Source organism: Nanorana parkeri, unplaced genomic scaffold (genome assembly GCF_000935625.1).
Source record: "Nanorana parkeri isolate BGI_ZX_2015 unplaced genomic scaffold, ASM93562v1 scaffold523, whole genome shotgun sequence".
Taxonomy (NCBI): domain Eukaryota; kingdom Metazoa; phylum Chordata; class Amphibia; order Anura; family Dicroglossidae; genus Nanorana; species Nanorana parkeri.
The window spans coordinates 837,234-849,538 of NW_017306791.1; the positions used below are offsets into that span (position 1 = coordinate 837,234).

At 44.2% G+C, this 12,305-nt stretch overlaps 1 protein-coding gene across 1 annotated transcript in view; it reads left to right on the plus strand.

Annotated features, from left to right (window-relative positions):
- Positions 1–12,305, plus strand: part of TBC1D14 (TBC1 domain family member 14) — a 103,020-nt gene that overhangs the window by 46,675 nt on the left and 44,040 nt on the right. Inside the window, 2 exon segments of the mRNA XM_018561433.1 lie at positions 950–973; positions 2,047–2,073. Of these exon segments, the coding sequence (XP_018416935.1) occupies positions 950–973; positions 2,047–2,073 (51 nt within the window).

Consider the following 12,305-nt stretch of genomic DNA (forward strand, 5'->3'; position numbering starts at 1 on the left):
TTATCCTCAAAATAACAATTTGTAAAATTGCTAGCAGGTAGGTATTTATGATGGAAGAGACTAAATGTCTCATCTACCATAAAATCTCTTCCCCTGCCTTCTACCATTGTTTGTTTTTGCCCATTGTACACTGACAGCCCTGCATATTTATTATTGGTTTATTTGTTATTGGTATTTATATAGCGCAGACAATTTCCCCAGTCATCGTCCAGGGCAGCCTCTGAGAGATGGGATCCTCCCACCTGAAACAGGAAACACATCATCCACAATTAGAATAAAAAGGGCGGTCCCTCCTAACCACCTCAGTATTTTGTGTTTCCTCTGGCCGAACAGGAGCATCACAACGTTTGTTATTTTACTCCAGGCCTATCATGCTAGATAGCAGGGGCCTCCTGGGGCATGCTGCTCTTACGCGCAGGACAGTGGACCTGTAGGGTCTCATGCACAGGACTTTTTTCCCAGGACTGATTCCCCCAGAGTCCTTACAAAAAATGTTTGCCCAGAGGTTCCCCTCGATAATGGAAGGAGATGGCAACCATCCTCGCTGGCGTAGTGTCTCCAGATGGAGTCCCCCGGAGTGTCCTGCTACAGGAATTGACGCATGACCTGATGGGCTCTCTGGCGGCAGTAGAGCTGGATCACAGCAGGACACGAATAATGTGCTTTTGCGACAATCCACATCGGCATCGCAGCGCTTTACACAGTGTACATTCACATAAGTCCCTACCCTCAAGGAGATTACAATCTAAAGTTCCCTATCTAACATGCATACATACAGGGCCAATTTGCACAGGAGTCAATTAACCTATCAGCATGTCTTTGGAGTGTGGGAGGAAACCGGAGTACCCGGAGGAAACGCATGCAAGCACGGGGAGAACATGCAAACTCCTTGAAGATAGTGTCCTGACTGGCATTTAAACAAGGGACCCCCAGTGCTACAAGGCAGAAGCGTTCTTCACTACGACACTGTGCTGTCCGCATATGCCATGCAAGATGATTCTGCAAGAAGCTAAAACGTTTAAGCATCAGGGAGCAGCATCCATTGTAAGTGATTTCATCAGCATTTGAAATAACGTAAAAACATTTTGATTTTAATATCACTCTAATCTTTTACATCTTTGTTTGATATACATTTTTGCTTGCTAGCAGTAGAAAGCGCCTGAATTTGACTTGACTGACTTTGGCTTGGTATCGGCCTATTGCTATTCACTGTACAGCAGTGCTCAGATTGAGTGAGGGAGAAACGGCAGAAGGAGCCAGTCATTTGTCCTGCAGCGCTCATGTGTTAATGAAGAACATGCTCATAGGAGGAGGAAAGAGCAGAGTGACAAAGAGGAGCTCATCACTGTGCTGCTTTTCTGTTCACTGTCCAGTCACAAACTGGGAGAGGGACACAGGGCTTGTAAGTGATACTTAAAAGAGAACTATGGGGTAAGTGTTTTTCCCCATAGTTCTCCTCAGGGTCAGGGGAGGACATAAACTGGCGTCCTCCCGTGACACAAAGCTCAGTATATCGCGAGCTACAGCTCACGATATACTGAGACCGCCACAGCCGGGACGGATCCTGACATTACTGTCGAGCTCCACCCAGCTGGCTGATCGACAGCTGGCTCTGCCTATTTAGAGGCAGAGCCAGCTGTGCCCCCCCCCCTGTCCGTTCTGCCAGTCAGCACTGGAGAATCAAAGTGGGGGGGGGGGAATCCCTGCAGAGAACCGTGACTGACAGACGGCTCTCTGCAGGGAGATGATCGAGAAGTGAGCGAGCGATGGTATCTGTTCGCTCATATCCCGATCTATTGAGCCGACCTGTGACAGTCTCATTGTCGCACGTCGGCTCGAACTATGAGGATGCGTGATTTTAACTATAACAGAGATAAATCGGGTCTTCTGCCCTGCCAGATGGGATAGGACGGTGATGAAATGCTTGTGTGTTAGAACAAGGATATAATTCAGACATTAGCTAAATATATTCCAAAGAAGTTTCTTTTTAACCATATCACGGTCCAGTGCTACTACAAGCCCTGATAAAGGGGGACTGGTACACAGCAGAGCAATCCACAGAAAGTACAAAAGGTATTGTTTTCATTTTTACATTTCTTTCCACCTCTTCCTGGTCAGAGAAAGTCCCTGCGCAGTGTGTGTGTGTGTGTGTGTGTGTGTGTGTGTGTGTGTGTCTTGTGCCAGGACTATACAGGGACCTGATAGGTGTGATATTGGAGGCTTCTATGTTATGTACACGATCAATGCTCAGCCGTGGAGCTGCTCATTGTACTTTATCAGCTGGACTGTAAATCTTTGTCCGGCTTCTTTAATAAAGCAGCACAAAGTGCAATGAAGATGAAAGTTCAGTTAGTCATAGACATAAGACAGTGCTTGCAAGACGTGAATCATTTTCTAGGAAAGAATTCTTCATGAAAAGGAACGATTTCCTCTACTTCAGTTGGTTCACAAAATGCTGATGGTGTCAAATATTATCAAAATAATGCTTTGAGTGCAGAAAATGAGCATTGTGTACATTTTATCTTAAAAACTTGCAGCTAGACCAACAGCTTAGAGCAGTGATGGCGAACGTTTTTGAGCCCAAGTGCCCAAACTGCAAAGCAAAATCTATTTATTTATCTCCACAGTGCCAAAACTGAAAATAAGTTTGGTATTGTGTTTATTTGGGCGCTGGGGTTTAAACCTCAGAGTCTCCCCTTCAACCTCAGAGTCGGAAATCATTTCAGAAGTGCTGCAAACTTACATTACATGCAGCTTTAATTCTAACCTCGCATCCCTGCACAAATAGGGTAGTATGACTTGGGGCTGTAAACTGTTCTGTTCTGACTTTTATTTTTGGTCCTTTGTCTAATCTAAGACGATAAAATCTGTGTGTTGTATGTAATCAGTTGCTCTGTTTTGTTTCTAGCTTGTTTTGTTTTAGTGCTTTTGACTTGGCTAGAACATTCAATGCCGAACGAGGTCAGATAATGCGTTTGTCCATTGTACTATCTGTACCTGTTCCATGTATTCTGAATTTCGCTCGCAAATTGCAAGCACTCGTTGGTCAACGCGGTCACCTGGCGGCACTGACCAATGAGAAGCGCTTCTTAGCACTGCTAAATATGGTTTTGGTTAAAATGATTTTTTTTGTATCCGGACAAGTAGATTGTCATAAGGGACAAGTAGATACGGCCGCCGCTTTAGTCCTTGGACAAGTCGTTTTTTCAAAAATCTCCACACCCCTGAATGAACGTTTGTATGAAAATCTAGCAGTGTATACGCAGCTTAACAGTTTCTCTCACATAAATGCAAACAAATGGTAAGTGCAGAGCGGCCAGAGCCCCTTATCACCCCTCATACCAAACAATGAGAAAGTAATACACTTTTGAATATGAAACAAAAATAGATCTTGTAAATACATTGATTCTCCATATTCTGCAATCCAAGTCATAAAATAGTGTAAGAAGTTGCTTTTGATATTTTGTGTGCCCCATTCACCTTTTTTTGCATGCATCCACCTCCTCTTTTGGGCCAACACGGGCCCTCATGTGTGACCCTCTTGGTTTACGGGAAAGTCAAACACACTTCTGTATGCTGAATGCAGTCACAGTAGCTCAATAGATGGCCCTTTTCTCTGCTGAAATGAGGCAGATTACAAATTCTGCACACTGTTTTTGTGAAGTCCACACAATCAGCACTGTAAATCTGGCTCTAGCGAAGTTGTTGTTAACTTATAAGTTATAGGGGGCCTCAAATGTCCCTAATGTGTCCACAGGGCTCTATATAATAATTATTATATGTATTGCTACAGGAGACTAACATAGACTGAGGACTTAAAGTGACATTAAACCCTCAGATTTTTTAACATAAACCAATAGTGTAATGTGTGCCTTACTGTAATCCATGGTAGTTTCCCTTCTCTTTGCTGTTCTTCCTTCTAAATCCTCATGTCTTCTCATGCTGGGGGAGAACTTCCCTTTTCAGCTGAGTGCCTCTTCCTGTAGTGCTGGCTCAGGTTGTGAACCTGCACACACACCGTGTATCCATTCCAGAGACAAGGCAGTCTGCTGCAAAACAGAAATTATGCCCAGCATGAGAACACATGAGGATTTAAAAGGAAGAGCAGCAAATAGAAGGGAAACAACCATGGATTACAGTAAGACACACATTACACTATTGGTTTATGTTAAAAAATCTGAGGGTTTAATGTCACTTTAAGCTGGTCATACAATCTTAGCTTTATTTCATAAAAAAAAAATCTAGCAGATTCCTCCATCTTTGCTAAGTAGCGTGGATGGTAAAATCTCCCACTGTGGCTGTTGTATTCTGACAGTGGCGGGTGTGCTGCTGTCAAAATGTTCGAGCAGTGACTTCAGCTCATTGGCTGCAGTCACTATTCAGTTGAGAATTTTCAACCCAGCCTTGATTTTCCGTATGAAGGTGGGAGGCTGCCAACAGGGCCACCCACCGATTTTTGAATTTCTTAATGAACCGGCTGAAATTTGGCCAGCTTCACTAAATAGTCAGACTGTTGTACAGGAGAGCTTGGAGTCTGAAGTTATTATGATACAGGATGTATATAGCGCCAACAGTTTGCGCAGCGCTTTACAATACAAGGAAGACATTACAGTTACAATACAAATAAAGACAAGATGGTACGGAGGGCCCTGCCCCTGAGAGCTTACAGCCTAAGTTATGCTGTAGGAGACCGTCAGAGACATGAGACTGCTAGACATTTCTTTAAAAAAAAAAAATCAATGAACTGCTGGGGCTGAGGGACTAACTTCAAACACTAAAGGGCTGTATGTTGCCCTCGAGCTGCAGGTTGGGCACCAGGGCTGTAGTGGATATGAGCCTTAAATCTTATTCTGATAAAGGTAACTAATAGGGATGCACCGAAACATATTGGCCGAAAATTGCACTTTTGGCATACTGCCGAAAGTGCCATTTTCCTGCCGATACATCGGCGCATCCCTGCTTTCTTTCGTCCCCGCTGGGCGCTGTTCTGTGTCCCAGCGGGTAGGAGAGAAAGTGTGACAGCCTGCGAGCGATGCGAAAGGCCGGTGTCTCTCCTCCCACACCGCTCAGCCTCCTATCACAGATCGGCAGAGTGGTGTGGGGGGCGGAGACAGGCCGTGCTGTCACAGGAGGCAGAGCTCTCCTCCCTACACAGCTCGATCAGCCTCCTGTGACAGCGTGTCAGAGAGGAGAGCCAGGTACAAACACTCAGCGATCACTGAGTGTTTGTACATAATTGAGGACATGGTATGTTAACTATAGCCTCAATTATGAACGAATGGGAGCGATCTACATCACCTCCTGTTCATTCATAGTTGTAGTTATAGTAAACATATCATGCCCTCATGTTATCAATGAACAGGAACACTCATAGAGGATTCCTGTTCATTGATAACAGGGGACACAGAAAAAGAGATTGAGGACTTTGTGTTCTCAATCTCTTTTTCTATTTTAAAAGGGAAATATCAGGGGTCCCCCAATATTTCCCAGAAGCCCCTAAAAGTAATGTAAAAAAGAAAAATATTTAATAAAAAATGAATAAATAAATACAAATATATATAAAAAAATTAAACATTTTATAAAAAAGAAATTAAAATTTGAAAATTAAAATAAAAAACATTTTCGGTTTCGGCCTGACAATTTTTTTTTTATTTCGGTTTCATTTCGGTTTTAAAATTTCCATTTCGGTGCACCTCCAAGTAAGTAATCATTCTAGTCAAACTACAAATCATAGCTTGGGCTTGATCCCTTTGCTGGCATACATTGTGAGCTCAGTATGCATGTGTCCAGTCCTGGAGGGGTTGGTGGGAAGTTCCTCTGTAGTATGGCTAGCAGGCTGACACTTGTATAAATTGCACGGCTTATATATAGTAAACTGTTTTACGTTGCAATCCTTTTCCTGCTAGACACACTTATTTGCTATTCAGTAAATGTCAGAATGGCTTGTTTATACTCCCTGGGCACGATTCTAAATGATCTCTTCTATATCAGTAGACATGAAAGTAAATTGCCCGGCAATTTCCAAACAGAGGTGTCCTAGGTCCGTGTGGACAAATGAATCTGGAATCCAGGAGCCAGCTGGATTTTTGTATGAGCCAGTGCCGTTGACTACAACGAGAGGATACCTCAAATGTTGGGTGCCAGCTGTAATTTTTAAGGGGCGCATTGGCGACCTGGCTCCTGGGCTTTGCTTTAGGTACTGTGGGGCTTTTTTTTTGGTGTATTAAATGTCATTGAACAGGTTATGAGTACAATGACGCAATTGAAATGTAACATTGAGCTATTAAACATGTGAACATTGTTTTCTGTACACCGGCTGTACATAATCTGTTTTTGCCTTTGAGCAAGTACGCACAGTAGTCTTAAATTACTGGATGTTTTGCATTTTTTAAGCAAAATCTTTTCTTTAGGCTTTTGAGGGAAACTCCAGAATACTCGGTGAACTGTTAAAGCAGAACACCAGCCAAAAATAACCTACAAAATAAATGGTCCATTAAAAGCTAAAACCAGGTTCTGTTTGAATATTTGTCTTTTATTCAGAGTTTTTGCATTGCAGTGTTTTTTTCTGCCACTAGATGTCCTCAGTATGAAGACCAGCATCATTCAACCCAGTTCCTTTGAGCCCAGGTTGTTTATTTTTATGGGAGGCTTCTGGGCTGATAAGGAGGAGAATTTAGATGGGTAGGGAAGTGCACATACTCCCTTTAAAGCAAACTTCCAGCCAAAACATAAATAAAAGTGGATACTAGGGATGCACCGAGACCGCTTTTTCGGTATAGAGTACGAATACCAATATATTGCTTTTGGTACTCGCCAATACTGTGTACCGATACCGGTACTTCCACTGGCATGGAGCCGGCTTCCCGGGCAATCAGGTAGCCATGCAGCGGCTAATGACATGCCGCCTGGCTTCCTGATTGCCCCGGGAAGCCAGCTCCATGTTGTTCGGCCGGCTCGATGCTTATTGTTCCGAAATCGGCTTCCCAGCCAATCAGGAAGCCGGGAGGCAGGTCATTACACGTCACCTACCTTCCCGAGCTCCATGTTCCCTTACAGCACTGCCGGTCCGAGGAAATCTTCCTCGGACCAGAAGTTCCGGTACCGGGGAAGGTATATTGGAGCATTTGGGCGAGAACGAGTACTTGTGAAAATACTCGGCATTGGTACCAATACTAGTATTCGGTGCATCCCTAATGGATACCCATTCAAAGATGAAATAACAAAACCAGCTTTTGCTGCAATATTTGCCTTCAAGCCGGAGATTTCCCGCACAGTACTCTTTTCTGCCTCCTAGAAGTCCTTAGTCTGATGTCCAGCATCATTCATCCCACTTCCTCTGAGCTCAGGTTGTCCTGGACCCGCCTCTAGCCTGTGACTGGTCATTGAAAGGAGAAGCAGCACAGTTATAAACTCATGTCATTCTCCTCTGATCCCCCTGCTTCAGCACATTAACGGACTTCTTGTGTTGCTTCTTCCTCTCACACTCCAGCCCTGCTGAACAGGGACTGCAAGAAGCTATTTCCAGGTCACATTGCACTACATTTAATGATGTATTAGATGCAGAGCTTTAAATTGTGTCTGGAGTTCTGCTTTAATACCAGTAAACATGGCCCCTGCGCTAAGATCAGAAAAATCTGCTGAATTTACCTTTTATTGGTGTGTTTTAGCAGGTTGCAGCTCAGTTCAGGAGGCTTCATATGTTCTTTTGGTCACTTTTTTTATATGATTCTGTGTTTTGTATCTTTTGCTTTGCCTTATGGAAAGAGCAGGAGCCGACCATGTCTGCACACTTATAGACTCAGAAACTTGGATGTTCTGAGAGCCGGGAACACTACAAAGCAAAAAAACTCGCCTGCCCAGCTCATTCCCTTTAAAGGACTCCGGGCAAAACTTGTATTAACCCTTGCAGTGGGGTTAGCCCCGCACTGCAAGGGTTAACTGCTTGTTTTGGCCTAGGTGCTATAAAAAAAAAAGTAATATTCCCCAGATCCTCAGAACCGCTTTGCTCTGGGGATTCTTGAGAGCAGAGCGGTACTGGGCGCTGTCCTTCTATTGATGCCGCACACATGCACAGTGTGCTCCAGTCACGGATGAGCTCAGTACTGCACATGTGCAGGGTACAGGTACTCCAGTACCACTAGGGGGCGCTCGTCCCAAGTGCTAGTCCATCCTCAAAAGAAGACAGGCCGGTCCTTTGGAAACTGCAGGGATTTTTGAGGAACACTTCACTCCTTGCAATAGTAAACAAAAGGTATGAAAACCGCATAAAAGCTTTTTTGTAAAATCTCCTTAGATCAGGGTTATGGGATAGTGTTTAGGGACAGTATAGGTTATTTTTTTATGGAGGTGAACTAACCCTTTAAAAGAAATAACACTGACCCCAAACCATTTGTTTACCTAGAAACACCAAGTAGAGTCTTGTTTTGCCCTCCTTCCTATGTGCACCATGCTTTCTGACACATTTGCAACCAATTGGTGACGGGGCAGGGGCATTCTGAGCTCTGGTCACGATTTGCATGATAGGGAGATTAGAGGAGGGGTAGCCAACCACAGCACTCCAGCTGTGGCAAACTACAAATCCCATGAGGCATTTCAAGATTCCGACAGCCTCAGACAAGACTCCCCACCATGCCGCTGCCTCTGGGAGTTGTGACTGTGGCTGTCAGAGCCTTGCAATGCCTCCTGGGATTTGTAGTTTCACCACAGCTGGAGTGCCGAGGTTGCCTACCCCTGGTTTTAGAGTATTGTGACACCCTGGAATAATCTGAAGCTGCCTGCAGAGACCTCTATGTATCTCCTGTTAAGTCTCTATGTGATAGTTTTGAATGGAATACGTATAGATCCCTTTTAAGCTTTACATAAGTAGATGATACATTTGTCATTTCTGTCAACTGGATCTATTTAGTTCAAGTTTCTTCTGAGCTGTGCGTGTTCCAGGATCTCACATTCCTTTTAAGCATTCTTGTGCGTCATAACCTGGGGATCTATTGAACATGAAAGGTTAGTTCATCCTCCATCACTGCCTAAAGGGTACAGCTAGACTATCTATGGAACACAAACGTCCTGTGTGTCGGTTATTCTCTTACCAGCTCTGTTCTATTGTTTTTGTACATTTTCTATGAAAATCACTGTTGGCTGGTATGATGGCTTTGTTACAGCGGTGGCTTCTAGTGATCCCTCATTACTGTTTTGGCTAGTATAAAAATGTTAAAGTCCAACTCCAGGGAAGTTAAACGTTTTCCCTTAAAGTGGTTGTTGCCCTGCACTGGTAGGGTTAAGTTTCTGATCTATGCCTTGGGGACGGGAAATAGCTGTTTTACTTTCCTGATCCCACCGGCTTCCTCCAGACTGCTAGACCGTCTCACAACTTCATCTCGCCTCCGCTCCAGTAAGGACAGATGACAATATCAAGTACTATTCAGGCTCCCCCAGCATTGTATGTGAAGACTCCAAGGGACAGTCCACAGCTGGAACGGAGAGGGAGGGGAGCAGGAATTAGGTAAGTAAGGATCACAGTGAAGCTGATGTTGGATAGTAAGATCTTGTGTTGTGCCGGCCTTCTGTTGTATTTGATATTTGTGTTAAAGAACTCCAGGCAGTTAAAAACGTAACCCTTGCAGGGGGGCGCTGCAAGGGTTAAATGCTCGTTCTGCTCTAGGGCAGGGGTGGGCAACTCCGGCTCTTCAGCTGTGCTTTTAACTACAGATCCCAACATGCCTCTGCCTATGGGAGTCCTGCTCGTAACTGTCAGTCTTGCAATGCCTCATGGGACTTGTAGTTCCCCCAGGCTCTGGCAGTCTAAGCACCACTGACATCACGTGTAATACAAGTCCACTGACTTGTATTATACGTGAGGATGCCAAGGGACATTCTACAACCGGAGTGAAGGGAAAGAGAGCTGAGCAGTCACAGCTCTTAGACCAAAGACCAAAAGACCAGCTCTTAGACCAAAATGAGCAGTTAACCCTTGCAATGCGGGGTCAGCCCCACTGCAAGAATTATGTTTTGAACTGCCCGGAGTTCTTGTTTGATACTTGTGTTTTTTATTTTGTGATTTCCACTACCTGTAAAGTACTGAGGAATGGTACCATAACGGTACTAAACAGGCTGTGGCATTACAATGCAGACAACCAGTGGCCTGGTCATACATTTTAGATGACTAATCCAGATCCCTGATTTCCCCAAAATCCAGACTGCTGTAGCATGCGTTTTTTCTCACGTCCTGGTAGTGTTGGCTCACCCTCTCAAGTCGCATTTATGTTTTTGTTGGCCAGAAAGCCTGCCCATCCTTGTGATGGACTGAAAGGAACTTATAGTAAGGCAGGAGAGCTGTGGACACTTCCATTGTTGAAACTGGCATGTTACGGTGGCTCTGGATTCAAGTCACCACGAAAGATGGAGGGGTCACCTATAGGAAGCTGTGTGTAGGTGCCTTCATTGTACTGCCACAGCCTGGTCAAAGCTTTATTGATTTTGGCCAGTTTACTTTTTCAAGTTTGGAACATTTGCAACATGGGAGCAGTTAGGCCTCATGCACACGGACGTCTGGAGTTTCCCTTCGGAGAATGGAGAACCTGCGGATCTTGGACGTTTTTCCTTTTCAGTGTTAGAAACGTTCCACCCTTCATCAGCTAGTAGCCTTTGATTTGGACTTTGTCATCCCTGTAATAAAGCGTTTCCATGATCTGTGCAGAGCGCAAAGCTTCATATAGGTTAATAATTTAATGCACAGACAATATTTGAGTCAGCAGATGTAGGCTGAAAGAGGCCTCTAGATGAATGCCTTAAAATAGACCGGTAGAAGGTGCAGAGCAGGTTAAACAAGATGTGAAGAAACAACTGACGTGGCTGCTTTAACTAATGACTATCCTCAGACACTTCTGTACTCTCCATGTAATGGGGCTTTTATTACATCATGTACTGATCATTTTCATAAGGAATCAAATGTCAGTTGCTATCAGTAGAAATGGAAAATTATAATTGTCACTTACTGTCACGGTGACGATGGTTTCACCGGATGGGCAGTAAGGCTGATATTGCATGTAATGTTACCAGCACACCGTAATATAGTGTCAAAGAATCGTCTATTGACGCATATTGTCACCAATCAAGCGCAAAGTTTCAGGTCCCCTTCATCAGGGTCATATAGTGGACCCTGCGCGGCCCTGAAACATTGCGCTTGATTGGTGACAATATGCGCCGATAAATAGACGATTCTTTGACACCATATTATGGTGTGCTGGTGACGTTACATGCAAGTTTGGATCCAGGCGGTGCCATCCACTGTCATTTGAAGCACCCATGCTTAGCTAGGGTAAGGAGGGCAGCAGGAGATCTATACACATTCCAGTAAGGCTGATACTATAGCACTGCATTACTGCATTTAAATGTGTTTTGCACAGTGCTGCAGTGCCATTCATTCTATCCCAGCACACCGTGCTAATGGACATGTGCTGCAGCGCACAGTAACTCATCACCGTGCGTGGTTTTCATTGAAATAAATGGGCTGCCATAACACGATGCACATTAGCATACCTAAAAACAGACATGCACAAAATTGAAACGATAGGCGCTGCGTGAAGCCATTTTCCCTTCTTGGCTCATTACAATGGCCGGGCACAGACACAGCATGGCTCCCGCTGACTCTTGATCTTATATGGCGGGTGCAAACAACATCGTTCTGGGTGTCTGGTTCAGAAGCTCAGCCAGGTTACACGTTCGCTCCCTTTCCAGCATTAAAAACAAAATTGCTTCTGCTATTAGAAACATTTATTATTTTAGACTGAGAGACCCTGTCACCAACCTAAACAAATCGGATAAAAGCACAAAAAAGTAAAGTATTTAAATTGTTACTTGCAGTGTTTTTTTTCCATTCCATGAATTAATCACTTGCATTGTTTCTGTGAACCTTCTAGAAATGTAGCTACTCCAGTAAATGTCAGTTCCCTAGCATAGCCACCATCCCTATTTTCACATCATAGCCCTTCCGGGAGTGTCAAATTATTGTCTATGCTGGCCCAGCTCCTCATCACCTCCCTAGATAACCTTTAATGTAGCAGCCGGGGGAGGAGTGAAGAGGATTACGATAGAGTGCCACTTGAGTGACAGCTCTGAGTCTGATGTGGCTGCTGACATCACATCCACTATGGCAGGCTTAGGACTTTTGGATTTGTACACAGGGGAGGATTTTACATGTAAAATACTTAGAATAAAATGCTAAATGCATATATAATCCTATGGGAAGACTGCTGTTGTAATGGTCTGGTGAAGTCACTCATGTTTGCCTTAGCTCTAGGATACAAGAC